The following is a 19,031-nucleotide window of genomic DNA, read 5'->3' on the forward strand; positions in this document are numbered from 1 at the left end:
ACATTATTCGTGCCTGGCCAACAAGAAGGATTGTCACTTCCAATGGGAGACGCTGGATCCAAGGACGTTTTTCTGAACATACAATGGCCAGGACTCTCTGGGACATTTAAAAACTGAAGTTCAGTAACAGCCAGCCAGGGCAAGAGAAGCCTTGGTGCAGCCATCTTGGGGCGGAAGTCACCACCATGCCCCAATGAACAATCGAGCACAACCTTCCTCGCAGACGGTGGGAGACACTCAACCAAGAACAAGGCACTGGGGGTCACGAGGACGGCAGAGTGGGTAGAGGCATGGGTAGGCCGTCTTCAATTCTTTTTTTTTTTTTTTTGCTTCCGGGATGAGCGGAGAGGAAGAGGTCTGGAGGCAGGGTGAATGGCTCGGACTCATTAGGGCTGCATCTCTGCACGAAGCATCCAGGGAAACCAGCAGCAGAAGAGTAACCTGCGACAGAAACAGAACACCGCATCATCACATTACTTGTTATTAGTATATGTGTGCTGCAGTCTACCATTAGTACGGCCACTTGGCACTGAGGGCTTAATGAATTGTGTAGGGTTACACAGGACTGGGTTGCTTGGTGTGTGTGATCCTTCTTGGCACTGGACTATCTGGATTGTGTGTTGCTACTTTGTACTGAGCTGTCTGGAATGTGTGTTGCTACACTGCATATGACTGTCTGGAAAGTGTCACTTTGGGAGGGGTGTGAGTATGTCTGTTTGTGCGTGTGCCTGTGTTTGATTTGCCAAGGGTTGGTGTAGTGTGTGGTAGTGTGTGCATTCGCGTTTAACATTTTACTGTAATTGTGTTGTATTTATATAGGGTTCATACCTATGATGAAGCCCTGATGTGCACTAGCAGACAGGTAGCTTGCTAGTGAAGTGGAATGTTTGGTTGGAAGAATGTTGAATTTCAGTGTGGCCTATGTGGAACATGTTTTAGTGTTGCAAATGAATTGTGCTCTTATTCTCAAGTTGATTGCTGTGCCTTAGGGAGTAGTAGACACAAAGGAGTGAGGGCTAGAACACAAGGGTTTTACATCAATTTGCTGTAACTGGTTGGAGGGCTGTGGTTAATGAGTGTGGCTTATGTGGGAACTGTTGTGATGGTATGCATGGTGAGCAGTTGAGTGCATTCGTTATGTCATTGGAATGGAGTGGAATGGCGTCATCCGCAACTGAGCCTGTGAGAGAGGGACCACTTTCTTCCAGAGAGCACACAAACTCCACTGGCTGGACTTTGTGAAAGGCTCTTGTGGTGCATGGAACTCTGAATGTCAATGGTATAGCTTTATTTAGGTCCGGCCAAGAAAACCTAATCAAGTAGTGATCCATCCAAACTTGAGGAATGGGGTCTCCTATTCAAGTGACATTGGAAAACACTTGGTCAAGCACATGACCCACTTGAAGTATGGGGCTAAACACATGTTGTGTAAGCTCCAGGGATGCCACAGTATCCAGTAGTGCCTCTACCTCACTATCATCCACTTTGTCTGTGTATAGATTGAGATCCCCCAATATTTAAAAACATGAACGTATCTAAGTGCCAGATGCACAAGGGCATTGTCCAGTGATTTAAGGAAAGGACCTGCTGGGCTCGGGTCTATATATTAGTACCCTGGCCAATGACTGTTGAGGAGACAGGGTAAGGCAGAAGCCCATCTCCTCTGCTCCTTCAAGGCCATTGGCAGAGATTGTCTAGCAGTCATGCTCTTATTTATAAAACAAGGCAACCCCCCCCCCCTTCCATTCAGGCAGTCTTTTTTATGTATTTTGTATCCTTTAGGGATGGAAGTGGCAATTGTAGGGTGACCTCACCGAAAGCCACGTTTCTGTCACAATCAGCATGACTGGGATTTCCTCACTCAGAAAGTCAAGATTTCGACAGCCTGCTTCTGCAGTGATCCGACATTATTCAAGGCTGCAAAAAACTATGTATTACTATCCTTAATCATGCGAGTGAAGGTGATGCCCATGTCCTGTAGTAGAGATTTTACTTGGAAACCACAGTGGGAACAGAAATACCCATCCTTAGGTGAAAGTGATGGGACCTGTACAGTACATTTTTCCACAGGGGCACGACTAAACTAGATGTCCCTACTGTAGCAGATTGACACTTTACCTTATGATGAGCCACGGGCAGATTGGCTGGCCGCTTTGGGGACGCTGACTGGTGCAGACAGGTTTGTCTTTGTAGCACTGCACGCCGGTACACCCGCGCAGCATCGCCCCGTTACAAGCATATGGCCCTAAACAACTAGAGCATGAACTTCCAAAATATGGCACCTGTAGTTGTCCCCGAGTGGGAAAAATGACCGATTTTAAAGGGGAAGTGAAATTATAGCTGCTCCCAACCTCCTGTCAAAGTAAACACTGCCCTCTAATTTGAAAACTTAACGCAAGTCTAACAGTTCCCATTCAAGTATTATAGGCTTTAGAAACTGTTAAAATAAGCTTTTCAGTTAATTAAAACAGAGCGCCGATCTTGTGCAATAGAGCAAAATGACCTTAGAGCTGCTGCGTCCGCGCAGCCTCGCTCTTTTTAAGCATGTGGCCTTGAACAACTAGAGCCCACAATGCTTAAATATGGTGCCTCTAGTTTTCCCAGAGTGGGAAAAATTACTGATTTTAAAGGAGATGTGAAACTATAAAGGAGAAGTGAAACTATAGCTGCTCCCAACCTCCTGTCAAAGTAACCACAGCCATGGTGTCTGTGAAGCCTAGGGTTGGTTGCTCTGTTGGGAGTTTATCTAATATTCTGACTAATATGTTCTGTTGGAAATTGCGCTTATTTAGTTTTGTTGGTATTGTGAGCTCAGTATTACCCAACTATATGCAATACCTGAGCTGTGTAGTGTGAGGGCTAAACATTCTATCTCCCTCCAGTCGCACCATAACCTGGTGGTATGTGGTGGCAGTAGTTGCCATTAACGAGGACTGGAGTAAACTGTGGGTGTATTGCATAACTTTGGTGTCTTTCCACATCCCCTGGTACTTCTACTTCATAACTTTGTGGGTTTTCGACCTTACTAGTTTAGTAAGAGCCTAGTAATTAAGCTCCCTTTACCCAGAACACATTGTTGGCAGACACACTTTTCCAGGTCCAATCAACACTGAGTACTAATTTCCTAAATTAACAAACTGATCAAAATCTCTGCATGCAATCAGCAAGAGGCTTACTGCTCAAATGAATGCCAATCACAGATGCTAGCACCTAATTTTACTGTGGTGGGTTTATCACTGATTTGCCCCCACTCCAACACAGAGTGTGATTCTTAACTACCACTTTTGTGAGCTGAAGTCTGGTAACTGAGGAACTGCCACCCAAGCACATTCTTGGCAGCAAAACTCTGGCTGCATCATATCAACAATTCAGACTAACCTCCACATCAGCTCAGGACCTGACTCAAACTATTTATAATAAAGATAGGAGCTTTCAACAGTCATGAAGGGACAAAGGCAAAGGCAGAGAGGGTACTCCGTCGCAAAATACTCATCTGGACCTAAACACTGCCTACTCTAAGCATGACAACAATGCCTACTTGACAGATAACCTACAATAGCAAAAAATTTACTCCCGAAAAACACTACAGATCTTCCCGGCTACATTACCATATTCAAGAAAGATACCCTAACTCTCCTTTGACTTTCAGTTTAACTCACCCCCTCCATTTCATCCTCCCTATCCGAAATATCTCCTTTACTCAACCCATCCCTCCTTCCATCTCCCCTTCTCATCACACTTTGTTTCAAATTCTTTTTATTAGAATTTTCTTTGAGAGTGAAACATAAGCTTGACATATGCAACATCAGTCAATTAAAAAACCAGAAAGAAAAAACAAGCTGCTCAGAGTTACAGATTTCACATGTCGGTTACAGCTTCTGCACTAGGTCTGTGGCAAACAAGCTTTTAAGCTCAGCACAATCACTACATGTTGCAAACAGACTATTTCTTGTGAATGTTCGTCAACCCTCATAAGAGAGTAACCTGAAAAGGAAACTTACACATACTTAAGAAAAAAAGAAAGAAAAATGAACAAAACTATGATGTCATGGTGCAAATCATAAGACTGTGGTCAGGGGGATGGGAATGCTGTGACCATCGCATGGGTGGCTTTAGCACTGCCTAGTGCTCCTATAACTGCAGAGTGGTTAGATATGGAATAAGTTGAGGGCCATAAGCGTGGGGCACAGGCCGTCAGTGGGAACCTCTCCGAAAGGTAGCTCACCATAGCCGCGCATGCCATTGGGTAAGAGATGGTGCGTCTTATTTTTTCCATGCAGCCGCCACTTCCATTTTTGCTGCCCCCAGACAGAGCCACATGATGGATCTATCACTCTGTGTTTGGTGTTTCAAGGAAGGAGCTTGTAACCCCAACAACGTGTGTTCCAGAGAGCTGGGAATTGGATAACCCAGGATAAGTTTAATTTGAGATAGGATTTCCTTCCAGAAAGGCTGTATAGAGGGACAATCCCACCAGATGTGCTGGAAGTCGACTAGCATGCAGCAACCCCGCCAGCACCTGTCTGAAGCGGTAGGAAAAATCTTGTGGAGTTTCTGAGGGTAGAGATACCAATCGTACATAAGCTTATAATGCGCTTCCCGTAGGAACATTGAACAATTGTATTTCACTTTATCCCTGCTGACATGTTCCCATTGTTTGTCGCCTAAGGGGGAATCCAAACGTGCCTCCCAGAAGCGCTTAAAGTGCGGGGTCAATCTAGGGCTCAGGGTTTGTATAAGAGCATATAAGAAGGAAATACATCCCTTAGAGGTGGACCCAGACTGGGCGAATTTCTCAATGGGGAGCAGAGCCCTGGTAGCAGCCAGCCGCATCAGGGGTTGCTGAACCCAATGTTTCAGCTGCAAGTAATGATATTCTTCTTTGGCGGACAGTGCGAATTGTGTCTTACATTCTTGGAAGGTAAGGAGTTTCCCTTTGTCAAATAGATGAGAAATCATGTGGCACAATCTAAGCCTAAAAAGGTTCCTCCTTAAGTGCAGGGGGAACGCAGCATTAAAATGGATAGGTGTGTAGGGGGAGGGGAAGGTGGAAAGGTGTAACTTCTTAGTAAGGACATCCCAAACCCTTAAAGTGGTAGAAGTGGGGTGCTGATGTAGGCATTGAGTAGTCTATCCTGCCTCAGTTTCCATAAGAGATCCCAGATGGTGTGCCCCGCTACCTGTGTATCTATATGAAGCCAATGCTTCTCAGAGGCCCGCAATGACCATTCCGTGATTACTCGCATTTGGGGCGCCCGATAGTATGCCTGAAAGTCCGGCAAAGCCAGGGCCCCCTCTTTACGCGGTCTCGTGAGCAAGCCATAGGGTAAGCGTGCCCTCTTCCCTTGCCAGATAAATTTAGTAATCATGTGTCAGAGCTCTCTGAAGAGACAGTCCTCCTCTGGGATAGGCAATCCTTGAAAGAGGTAAAGCAAGCGGGGGAGAGCATTCTGTTTGATGGCATTAATCCTACCCAGCCAGGTGATATATGCCACACTCCACTTGCCTAGATCAGATTTTAGCTGACGAAGGAGGGGGGGAAGTTAGCTTTATAAAGATCTCGTATGCAAAGGGTGAGCTTAACTCCTAGGTAGGAGATCTCCTTCGTGGTGCAGCCAAAAGCCGACTTCTCTGTCACCCTTCTCCACTCTTCTTTGGGGAGGTTCAAATTCAGTAAGAAGGTCTTAGTTAAATTGATCTTAAATCCTGCAATCCGCTCGAACCTCACCAGCTCGTCTTGAATAGCCGGCAGGGAGATCAGGGGTGCTGAGACTGGGAGAAGCACGTCATCGGCAAAAAGCAAGATTTTATGATCGTCTGTGCCAAAATGTATCCCTCTTACATCCAGGTTCCCCCTAATCCTGTGGGCCAGAGGTTCTATGCTCAGAGCGAAAAGGAGTGGGGATAGTGGGCAACCCTGCCTCGTCCCGCGGGCCAGGTTGAAAGGAAGGGAAGCAACTCCATTGACCAGGACACAGGAGCAAGGAAAGTGATAATTGTTTTAAATCATCCCTATAAAGGCATCGTTAAAGCCAAAGCACTGAAGTACTTGAAACAGAAATGACCACTCCACGCGATCGAAAGCTTTCTCCGCGTCTAGCGAGAGAAGCGCTGCTGGAATGTTTTTATTTTGGGCCTTTTCAATTAAGTGGATAATTCGACGCAAATTATCATGGGTCTGTCGACCCTTCTCATCAAGCTTTGTCATGCCACCCTTAACGGCAACCCTCTGATACAACACTCCCTACTATCCTGCCCCTTAAAAGTGTATAATTCGTCATCTATCTCTAAGTCCACACACATTTTTATATCCCTTCTCAACAATCACATGCCTGTCTTATGTTCAATCTCCTACTACAAATCTCCGAAGCACAGAAACAATAATTATACCCTGCTTACTAATGCCCATAATTGATCATACATCAGAAAAGATGTAGACCTGGACCTCAAAATAAAATAACGAACTGCTCAACCTTTAAATCTCTCAAAGATGTTCATCCTACTTGTACTTCTACTCTTCCCATTCACAAATCTGCTGACCAACACCTTCACACTTAACTTGAACCACTACCCTACCTTTTAGTCATCCTTATATACAGTTTCCTTCAAACATTTTGAATACTTATACCTCTTTCATTCAAACCAGCCCAGTAAGGTCAATTCTCATCATACTAAAGCAAGTTGATAAATCTACCACTAGTTCCTGCCCATCACTTGAGGTATTCAAGTTATTATGGTATGATAGCGCAGTATATCTAATGACGGTATGCTTAGCCATGGTACATTCGAAGGATCGAAATTCCCTTTTCGTTCAGCCTGACAAAAGGGCCGAGAACCAAACTGCCTCCATCTTGGATTGCGGCTCTTTCTCTTAGGAGTCACGTGGCCCTCTTACACACCATCTGCCTTTCCTTTTCACGGTAATTATTAGGAGACAGACAGAGTTGCTGAGAAGCAAGGTCACATCTGCGAAAAGGGAGTATCAAGCGAATTCCTCCAGACCTGGGACGAGAAGGGAGTCACCCTTCCGACCTTCCCTGTAAAGATAGTAACCCTTTGTATGTGTAACCGAAACTAGAAATAGGCATGAGCTCATTAGGGGCGCGAGGGCTAACTGGTACTTTTCCACATATAAGGTTTTGTATGCTGTGCTGATAATGTATAAAAGTGTGTTGCTGTCAAGGAGTCTTCAGTCTTCCTCGGCGCACCTGATGGGTGAGGATCGACGAGGCTCCTCTATATAGAGATCTATGGTGATTAATAAACGTTTGAACCTTCCACGTTGCCAACTGCTCCTTATTTAATGGATATTGCGGGCCAATGGTAAGTGTGGCCCTTGGAATAATTATTTTTGACACAACAGTTGGCGACCACGAAGGGACCCCGTGACAGGGTCAAACCCCCCCCGTATTCGGGTGGTGGGATTGGGGGCGTCCTGACCGGTCGACGGGAGAAGGAGCCTGGAGAGTTCTCCCACCCTGCGTGACTTTTCGGTACGTCCCCTGCTGCTAGTGACCCTTCACCGGGGTCCTACGGGCTTGACCCAGAGAATGGACTAAGTTGGTCAGGAGGAGTTGGCAGCGGAGAACGAACATTCGTATCTGGGTGCACCCGGTGAGTATAGATTGATTTGATTTGATTTAACGCACGCGTTGTAAACGGTGCATTATGTTTTGTTGAAGCACGCGTCGAGGACGGTGTGCTAATTGATTGATTTGAAAGCATTCGTTGAGAACGATGCATTCGTCTTGACTTGAGCACTGGTTGCATTTATTTGAAGCTCGCGCTGGACAGCGGTTCATTGATTCGAAGACACGCACCGGAGAGTGGTGTCTTGTTTGATTAGGTTTGCATTACAGTGGTTTGACTCGAAGTACGTACAGATGATATTGGTCTGATTAGAAATAGCGCGCCGGAGTAATATAGGCGGATTGCACAAGGAAGGACCTGTGACCTGGACTGGGTAACCACAGGCCATACTCCCGACGAGGCAAGTCCTTGTTGGAGGAGGGGTTGGTCTTAGTGGTGAGCCAGGAGGGTAACCGGAATCCCTGTGTGCAGTTTGAAGCCTGGACCCTGAACCAGAGTCGACGGGCTTGGTTCTCTGATATTGATTGTATGTTGTGTTTGATTGTTGTTTTATATGTACATGTCTAAAAACTAACCAAAATGTCTTGTTTCAGTAAATTGAATTGTTTTGGCTGCTGCTGCCGCACAAGTGACTCTAGATTAGCTGAGAGCCAACCCGCCCCACCGGAGGGCAGTCCGAGCCATTTTATGTATGTCAAGCATGGAATCTCTCCTTTACTGTTTTGCACTCTATGGCATAAGTATACTAAGGGTAATGAAGAATTACGGTGGCCCAAGACTGGTTCATTTGATGAAAAGAAAATTGCGTTCCTACAAGAACAATTGTTCTCTAGGCGAAGTAGGCAAGCCATGTTCGATGCTCTAATTGCATGGCAGAAGGAGGCCAAACAACGGCGAATAAAAGAAGAGAAAGTGGATAGAGCTAAGGCAGGACAGAATGTTACTCAGAAGGCTATGGCCTATGACCGAGAAAGAGTAGAGAAAGGATTGGATTGCATGAATCGCGATTTTAGACTAAAAATTGATAAAAGTTATGTGACCCGCCCAAATTGCTGTCGATGAAATAGAAGATCTGTTGGATACCAGGCCACCGCCCCCTTATGTGCCCCAGAAACTATACCCCGAGGTGTCAAGGGCCACAGCCCCGACACCCGATACGTCCCTGGGAGCCTCGGCTCCGGCTCCCCCGGCCAATACTGCCTCTCCCTCCCTGCCTAACCTCTCCCAGTTGTCGGCATCTGTGTCCGACGTTATAGCCCTGTTACCTAATTTATTTTCGACAGCTGCTGCCGGGACCCCTCAGCTGCCGACGGGGTCAATGTCTTCCCCTTCTGTTCTACCCTCCTCCTCCGCTAGCACAACACCAGTAGCAGCTGTAACCACTCCGGTACATCCGGCCAGTCTAACAGAGGGAAGGAGATTGTTCACTCGTTCTGCTTTGGGAACGGAAGAAAGGGCAGCTATTGCCACACAAGCATCCCAGTGGATGCGACATTCTATTTATACTCTTGCTGATATCTGGAGTACCATGAGGGACTACGAGCCGGTAATGCAGCAGCATGCCCTGGAGCATATGGCCAACCGTCTCATCTCTATATGGGAACAGGTACACCAGGAGGGGAGAGCTCCGGCCATATTATATGATATTCTTGATCATGGCTCACAGATCCAGATTGACACCTGAAGACGTGTATGGTAAGGTGCAGACTTTGGTCTCTTATAGAACTCGTCTGGAGTCCGCCCTTCCCGCCGGATCATCCCAATTCCCTATGCGGGAGGTACACCCTATCTTCCATCCGGAAGTTGCCGCGGTGGTGGATGGTAACGGTGTCGTTACCCGTCCGGGAATAGACGCCCGGTTCCAGGAACAATGGGTCTATACCCCTTGGAAGCGGAGTGAGGTATTATCCTTGAAAAGCCAGTTGCCCGACCCTCGAAAGAACCCCACTGCCTATTATAAGGAACTGACCGAAGCCGCCTCGTCAGCAGTGATGACGTTGGCAGATATCGAATTATTTTTCGCCCTACTAGTACCGGTGGATATTTGGCGCCAAGTACATGACCAGGACCATGTCACGGAATTTGGGGGGACATGGGACCAACTGAGAAACTGGGATAGAGATCGCAAACCAAGGAATAAGCCCCGAGCTGAGATATTGGCTCTACCCGAGAGAATAATAACATATATGCATTCATTGATACCGCCCAGAAAGGTAGATTGGGACAAGTTGACGGCCTGTAAACAAAAGAAGGATGAGAGTGTATCTGATTTCTTCACAAGGTTTGAGGGAGTATTCATTGATTTCAGCGGGCAGGACCTGGCTACGGAGCGAGGTGTACGTTTATTTGTTAATAGATTTGTGACAAATTTGCTACCCGAGGTATCGGCTCGGCTACAGGCAGCCGAGAGTACCTGGACGACCACCACGCCTTCCACGATATTAAGCATGGCCCAGTATTATGAGCATCGGGAAAATGAGAGCAAGGATAAGACAGAAAGAAAATCGAAGGATTTGAAGACACGAGTATTGTTACAGCAAGTGGAGAGGGGTAGAGGAAGAGGGAGAGGGTTGCAGAATTTCGTTCCGAGAGGGGCGGGGCCCGTGCACTCGACTGGACGAACGGATCTTGGCATAAATCAATGTGCTTTCTGCAAGGAGGAGGGGCATTGGAGAGCTCAATGCCCGTTATTGCATGAGCAGAACGCTGCTTCTAGGGGACGTGGAAGGGGTAGAGTAAGTGGACATCGAGGTGGATACACGAGGCAAGAACAGGCGGTCAGAGGTGAGAACAGTCAAAATTATTTCGATCAGAGTCAGGGTAAACAATACTACCATGACGGACGTGTGACGGATGAGGATATTGGGTACACTCAAGCATAGGATAGCCAAGGGCAGAGTAAGGGGCATGTGTCAATTCCGATAGATCAGGCTGGACCTTATGTCAATGCACAATTGCTGGAGGCATCAGGTAAGTTTTTGGTTGACACAGGGGCTATGAACAGTTCTGTTTCACGTGCCTTGGTCCCGGGGGCTGCTCTGTCTGGCCAGACTAATGTGTCCGTGGGGTTCTCTGGAACTCCGGTGGTAAGCCCCATTTCGAAACCACTTTCCCTTACTGTGGGACCAGTAACAATTGAATCACCCTTTCTCCTCACCTCTCAGTGTGGGGAAAATCTCCTGGGTATGGATATACTAAAAAGATTGCATGCACGCATCTTTTGCTCCCCCGATGGAGTTTACCTAACTATTAGGAATAACTCTGTCCCCTCCATCCAATGTTTTGCTAAAACCGATTCCTTACCCCCTGAGCTCGCGACACTCCCGAAAGATCTTTGGGCCCTGGGGGACACTGATGTGGGGTACTTACCAATCCCACCGGTGTCCATCACCTTAAAACAGAATGCTCAACTGCCAAGGATTCCGCAATACAAAATAGCCCCCGAAGGTGAACGTGCCTTACTGGCCATTATTTCCGACTTAATTAAAACAGGGGTGGTGGAAGAAACGGCGTCCAATACCTGTAACAGTCCGATTCTCCCGATTCTTAAACGAGCCCCTGTACCCCAGTCCCCTGATTATGCTAATACCTATCGATTTGTGATTGACCTACGAGAAATCAATAAAATTGTGGTACCCCAGTATCCTGTGGTGCCGGACATCAATTCTATCTTAACAATGATTCCTCCCACTGCCACATTTTTTTCGGTGATTGATTTAAAGAATGCGTTCTTTAGTATTCCCATTCATCCGGATAGTAGACATTTGTTCGGTTTCTCATTAGGAGGCCGCAGTTTCAGATTCTGTCGCGCTCCCCAGGGGTACACTGAAAGTCCTAGTATTTATAGCCAAGCCCTGAAGAGGGTATTGGACTCTTTGCAATTGCCCCCAGGTAATGTCCTGCTGCAGTATGTGGATGACCTTCTTGTGGCTTCTGATACAGAACAGGGTTGCCGCGATGCCACGGTTACCCTGCTACGACATCTGGCCACTCACGGTAACAAGGTGTCGCTCTCTAAATTTCAATTTTGTCGACCGGAGGTGACCTATCTCGGTCATCTCCTGTCGAAGGAGGGACGACGGTTAACTGCTGAACGTATTGCAACCATAACTAACATGCCTGTTCCTCGCACGCAACGTGATGTCCGCGCTTTGCTTGGCATAACCTCCTACTGTCGCCAATGGATTGCTAACTATTCTCTCTTGACTAAACCTTTCCTGTATTTAACTACGAAGGATGTGCATGAACCTTTACCTTGGACTGACGAATGCCAGACCGCTTTTTCCGCTCTGAAAACTGCTCTTTGCTCTGCTCCTGTGCTTGGCACCCCTGACTACCGGAAACCTTTTGTGCTCTATGTGCATGAGGTGGACGGTTGTTCTCTTTCAGTGTTGACACAAGACTTTGGTGGTAAGCAAAGGCCTTGTGCATATTTCTCGGCGGTTTTGGACAACGTCGCCAGAGCGCTTCCCAGTTGCCTGAGGGCTGTAGCGGCAGTTGCCATAGCCATCAGACAATCGGAAGGGCTAGTCCTGAATACGGATCTGACAGTGATGGTGCCTCATGCTGTGGACGTATTACTAAACAGGACACAGACGCAGCACTTAACTAGTGCGCGTCTTACGGGGTACGAATTGACCCTGTTTTCACCTCACATAACGATCAAAAGATGTGTTTATTTGAACCCTGCCACGTTGTTACCCCTCCCTTCGGGGGGCGGTGGACAAGACATGCATGATTGTATCTTTCGAACTGAAGAAGAAACCAAGGGTCGGATAGACCTAACTGACACCCCACTCTCTGATGCCCAAGGGGAATTATATGTAGATGGGTCATGTTTCAGATTACCGGATGGTAAGACAGCTGCGGCCTATGCGATCACTACTCTACAAACGGTAGTCGAGGCAGCGAAGATACCATACCGGTCAGCCCAGGCAGCCGAATTGGTTGCATTATTCAGGGCTTGCGAGCTAGGAAAAGGCATCAAGCTGAACGTCTACACCGACAGCCAGTATGCGTTCGGTGTAGCGCACAGCTTCGGCAGGTTGTGGGCAGAAAGAGGATTCTTGACATCTCACGGTGAGAGAATAAAGAATGGGCCACTAGTTGAGCGGTTATTAGCCGCGTTAACATTGCCCAAGACCCTGGCTATAGTCAAATGCAGTGCACACAAAACTATAACTGATGATGTGGGGAGGGGAAATGCCTTTGCAGACCAGATCGCAAAAGAAACAGCCCGGTCTGACACCACTTCCATGCTTGTAGTGACAAAAATGATAGAAGCAGAGGTTTTTTATAACACCATAAATAGTGTGAAAGAGCTACGGAAAGAGGCGACCTCGGAAGAACTGATATACTGGCGAGAGCAAGTGGGGAGGCTTGATGAGAATGGGTGTTGGACCGACCTGTCAGAAAGGTGTAGATGGTTGCTACCGAACGCCTTTGTAAATGCAGTGGTAACCATGGCACACGGACCTTCGCATGTAGGAGTTCAGGCCATCTGTGCCATATTGGATTCTGTTTGGTATAATGTCAATATCCCCAAGACAGCTAGGAACTTGGTCCAACATTGTATAATTTGTCTCCAGCATAATCCTGGGGTTAGTATCCCCGTCCTAGCAGGTAGTTTTGCACCACCCACCTTGCCTTTCGAAGTACTCCAAATGGATTACATACAGCTAGAACGAGTTAACAATCTGAAATATGTGCTGGTGGTGATTTGTACCTTTAGCAAATGGGTAGAAGCGTATCCCACGAAGGAGAACACTGCATTGGCAACGGCGAAAGCCCTGGTAAAAGAGTTCTTTCCTCGATATGGGTTGCCAAGGGTGATTTGGAGTGACAATGGGACCCATTTTAATGCTAACTTAGTTAAGTATGTATGCAAGGGCCTGTACATCCGGCAGAAGTTTCATGCCGCTCGACATCCCCAGTCAGCGGGTCTAGTTGAAAAATATAACGGAATCTTAAAACTGCGATTGGCTAAGCTCCAGGATACGACGGGATTAAAATGGCCCGATCTCCTCCCCCTGGCCCTGTTGTCCGTAAGAACTACTCCCCATTCCCGGAGTGGTATCTCCCCTTACGAAGTCATTTTTGGCAGACCCGCCAACGTATGGGGAGTACCCCGGCCCAAGTCTTTCAGGGACATTGAATATCCTATGTTGACTGATTACTTGTATGCTCTGACTAAAGATCTTCGTTCCATTCATCAACAGATATCTGCCACACTGCAGCCCCTGCCGGAGGGTCCTGGACACGGCGTAGAACCAGGACAGTGGGTCCTGGTCCGAAACTACCAACGGAAATCGAGTTTGGATCCGCGCTGGTCCCGGCCTTATCAGGTGCTCCTGGCCACGCGAACAGCGGTGAAAGTCGAAGGGAAGCAGCACTGGATCCATATCTCCCATCTTAAGCGAGTTCCTCTCCCATTGCCAAGGGAGCAACTGGACCAGGAGGAAGGTCAGCCGACTCAGGGTGAGCCCAGCGCAGAAGAGTCACTTTCCCCGGACACCCGCAGAGAGGTTGACGGGCGAGGGGAGAGTGCTGAGGGCATTGAAACCCCTTTTTGTCGCCACCCAATCGTCCAAAGTGAAGAATCTGGTTGGGAGCCCAGCTCCTCATCTGACCCCACTGTGCCCACCTTGTTCACGAATCCTGAAACCCCTGGTCGGGATCGATATCACCTGCGGCCCCGAAAATAAACGAGTCCCAGGTCTAGCCCCGGCAAGTGCAGCTGGAGGCCGCTGCAGAGACCTGAGGATTGTCGGAACACTGGACTGAACTCGTTGAGAGCATGGAACTTTAAGTAAAGCTCTGTTCAGAACGAAGATAGAGACATTGATGAGACGAACGGGGGGCCCAGGTGGAGATCTCTTTTCAACACGAGTTGCGTCAAGTGTGACTCCAACGCGAGAAGTTTTTGCCTTTTCTTTTTTTTGTTTTTCTGAACAATAGGAGTCTGCCTGTGAGGCTCTGAACGGACACAGGAAAGAAGCACCCTCCGGCAGGTCGGACTGCTTGTAGACCCCCTTGTTGCCCGAGATTATATTGGACTTTTAGTGAGGAAAATGTACCCTTTTGCTCGTTTTGTCCCTGAAGACGGGCGTCCCCTAGCACCCCGTGCTGTTCCCCCGCATTTGCCAATGTTCTCTTCATGGAGCTTGCGTGTCAAAGTTGTTTTCATTTTTATACTGATGGTATCATTTGTACTATGCTTAGGTTTGTTCATATATTTGGAACTTCGTCATCCTGTGCACACCCTGATAATGTCTACTCCTGCCCCTAAAGAACATCATTTCCAGACTTTCGCTCCTCATAAAGAAAGACATCGACAGACATATGTCCATAATGCCTTTATCGAAATGCTGCACCAGACTCATAGTTCTACAAATGTTACTGATTGTTGGGTCTGTGGGCTTCTCCCGTCAGTAATGCATAAGCAAGACTTGTTTATATCAGTGCCTTTTTCTTACCTAGGTAGTTGTGAAGCCTGGTTTAAAATGTTATCCATGTTGTACGAACACTATGCTATAGATGAACATCGATTCTCAGAGAAGGATTATGCCTTGATTTTAGCATACATAGAGACACACCAAGGTTTCACCCCTAATGCTGAGGGAACGGATGGTACCCTTGACCCCACCGCCTGTATGAACGTGTATACTGATCATGAAAATGATACCTGGTTGAGGGATGAAATACTGGATTTCATGACTTTTAACTTTACTGAATATTTCAAATACTTCCAAGAGCGAAATGTCTCAAATGAAAAAATCATTCCGGTCCCGGTGTTGAATACATCCTCCTCTTTCTGTGTGCAGGGGATGGGGCATTTGTTCGTAGGATATAGCAGAAGTAATTACACTTATAAACTACAGACATACAGTAGCCCCCCTACACTCACCCCTCCCAATGTTTATTTTGTATGTGGTGAAAACGCCTATACCTGGTTGCCCAGAGGGTGGATGGGTAGGTGTTACTTGTCTTTCCTTTACCCCCCGGTGTACATAGCTCCTTCTGACTATCATAAGTCTCATACTTTAAATCGACGAAGCCTAACAGCTGTAGGCGCCAGTAATGATGCCACTGACCAAACCGACACTCCAGCGCAACATTTTGTTGATATTATAAAAGGAGCGTTGCCCATATGGGGACCCATCCTAAATAGTAAGGAGGTTAGGAGGTTATCCAGAGTGGTGGAGGGGGTGATTAACACAACGGCAGGGATATTGACTAATATCACAGTGGAGCTCCAGGCGACCCGGCTCGTGACCCTTCAAAATCGTCTTGTTTTAGACGTTATCCTAGCTGATCGAGGTGGAGCTTGTAGGGTCATCGGCAGTTCCTGTTGTGTATATATACCTGACTCCGCCCCTTCCGTTCATCTAGCTATCCAGAAACTGCATCGACTAGCCTCTGAAATTCACACCGACACTGGTACTTGGTCATTGTCCGGGTGGTTCTGGGGTTTGGTGACCACCTGGGGATGGAAGTTATTTATGATTCTCCTGGGGGCGGTAGGATTCCTTTTTACCTGTTGCATTTGCCTGCAATGCGGGCCGGCCTGTTGTGCATATTGTGCTACTCAGGTTCGCCGATCCATTCCTAAGCCCACGTCCAACCAAACCAGAATCGATGCTCAACGGACCCAGAAGGAGACGCATGATTTAATGCAGATTGATGAGGGTATTTTCGAAGACTGACTTCGTTATTAGCTATGCTGCGCTAAAGGGCCGTTCTGAGGTATTCAAGTTATTATGGTATGATAGCGCAGTATATCTAATGACGGTATGCTTAGCCATGGTACATTCGAAGGATCGAAATTCCCTTTTCGTTCAGCCTGACAAAAGGGCCGAGAACCAAACTGCCTCCATCTTGGATTGCGGCTCTTTCTCTTAGGAGTCACGTGGCCCTCTTACACACCATCTGCCTTTCCTTTTCACGGTAATTATTAGGAGACAGACAGAGTTGCTGAGAAGCAAGGTCACATCTGCGAAAAGGGAGTATCAAGCGAATTCCTCCAGACCTGGGACGAGAAGGGAGTCACCCTTCCGACCTTCCCTGTAAAGATAGTAACCCTTTGTATGTGTAACCGAAACTAGAAATAGGCATGAGCTCATTAGGGGCGCCAGGGCTAACTGGTACTTTTCCACATATAAGGTTTTGTATGCTGTGCTGATAATGTATAAAAGTGTGTTGCTGTCAAGGAGTCTTCAGTCTTCCTCGGCGCACCTGATGGGTGAGGATCGACGAGGCTCCTCTATATAGAGATCTATGGTGATTAATAAACGTTTGAACCTTCCACGTTGCCAACTGCTCCTTATTTAATGGATATTGCGGGCCAATGGTAAGTGTGGCCCTTGGAATAATTATTTTTGACACAACACACTGCTGCTGCTGCATAGTCTGGAGCTGCTACCTAGCTAATGTTCAGAACACCCTACGGAATCTCTCAACACATCCTGCTTGTCTAAAGATTAGCTTTACCCACAGAATCATGAATCATAGGAATGTAGAATAGACCATACTACAACTTCACCCAAATGTACTGTTCTACAAATCCCAATAATTTAAGTTAATACTACCATGCAGTCTAATTTCTTACACCCTCACTATTCAACCAAATCCAAAAGAAACACCTCCAAGCATAATGGAGCAATCCAACAAATTTTCCGCTATACCTTGTTCGCTACCTCGTCTGCCACTCGGGCCGAAGCTGTAACCAGACAATACCCGGCCCTGAAGCAGCATCAGCTATACAAATCTACAGAAGAACATCCTATGGACCCATCCATGTTCACTGTTCCCCAAGTCTCTGATAATACCTTACAACCTACCAGTCACAAGGGGTGAAGTAGCAGAAAGTGCACCTAAAATCATATAACTTAGGACAATCTCTCCAAACTCCACAAGTGACTTCTACCCAGCAGAAAGACCGATAATTAGTAAGACACAACCAACCATATTTCTCATCCCTATTTGACCAAAACATCAAGCAGTTGTCACATATGGTAATCAATTCTAGCTCACTAAGTAAAAACAGACATCAAATCTATGACCTAATAACTGGCTACAAACCACCCCTCCATTTCATTACAGAAACATGTTTAAGATAAAATTCTACATCAATGGGGAAAAATGGTTCTCAAAACTTGATTTGAATTCAGGGAACCATCAACTAGTACTAAACCTGGACAGTCGCTACATTATTACGACTTTTTCAACGCACTTGAGGCTCAGACGATACAAGAGACTTAACTTTGTGATATTCTCAGATGTTGAAGTGTTTCAGAACGCAACCAGAAAGACACTATCAACACTTGAATGGGTCCTAAACATTAGTAATGATATTTTGATATACTCAACCACCCTGGCAGATCATCACACATTACTCAAGGCCACCTTCCAGAGGCTGAAAGAGACTGGTCTGACCCTACATTAGGACTAGTGCTCGTTCTTCGAGTCCAGAATCAAGGTTTATGGATTCACATTTTCCAAGGAAGTATTACAGATCGACCCCAGAAAATCAGCAGCAATCAAAGAAGCACCTCTGCCTAAGAATGCAACAGGCGTCCGTAGCTTTCTGGGTATGGCGACCCACCATGGCACCAGACAGGGTGCTGAAGGAGAACAATGATGAACTGGAAACCCATGATGTGATAATACCTGAGGGTGCGAATGGAGCGACAAAAGCTGACCAACGGGAGGCCCTGACACTACAGAATCCAGGTGAACAATCAACCTTCACAGGCTAGGTCAGGTCAGGGACCGACAGTGGAGGAGGCCACAGCCTTGGGAGAGGCCACTGATACAAACTGAGACCTAATCAATCCAGGGACTTTGTGATTTTGTGTGTACCAAAGTAGGGGTAGCCCCAGATATCTAACATTGGATAGGGTTTTATTGAGCCACCTGAGCTCAACGTACTAACAGTGACGCAGGCACGCAACACTTCAGCCAGGTGCGGCCGAGGTGATAAATAAAAGGGGACAAGCCACTCATGGCTCAGTCTCCACTATGTGTAGCGGTGTGTCCGTGTGACTTCTGGGGACAGTTGGGGGCCCAGCGATATCAGGGTGCAGGAGCAGCCCAGTCTCTCCCGCACCGCAACGGGGTAAAAGGGATCTCTCATCTCCTTACTCTGAGATGAAAATGGCCAATCATACAATTAACACTTTGAAGCCACCAGTAATGGACAATAATTTCCAGGTATTACAAGCATCAGTGATCAAAACACCAATGGTGAAACAGACGACCATTATCGCCAAAGGAAGAAAATCGATTCAACTGATAAAAACGAGATGGTTTCAAAGTGCACCTGAAATATTACCAGGAGCTTAGATGCACTATAAAGGGAGTTGAGGCAAGCTTCTATGCTTTCAGATTACAAATTGAAATAGTAAAGCTCCTTGCCGATGTCAACAACTATCACTTCCGTT

General features: G+C 46.9%; 1 protein-coding gene across 1 annotated transcript in view; it reads right to left on the minus strand.

Annotated features, from left to right (window-relative positions):
* Nucleotides 1-240: 240 nt before the first annotated feature.
* The window catches only part of CLIP3 (CAP-Gly domain containing linker protein 3), a 193,269-nt gene continuing 174,478 nt past the window's right edge, over nucleotides 241-19,031 (minus strand). The window contains exon 14 of the mRNA XM_085625217.1: nucleotides 241-441. Within this exon, the coding sequence (XP_085481343.1) occupies nucleotides 387-441 (55 nt within the window). The 3' untranslated portion in view covers nucleotides 241-386. The remainder of the gene's footprint in view (nucleotides 442-19,031) is intronic.

This window comes from Triturus cristatus, chromosome 9 (genome assembly GCF_964204655.1).
Source record: "Triturus cristatus chromosome 9, aTriCri1.1, whole genome shotgun sequence".
Classification (NCBI taxonomy): domain Eukaryota; kingdom Metazoa; phylum Chordata; class Amphibia; order Caudata; family Salamandridae; genus Triturus; species Triturus cristatus.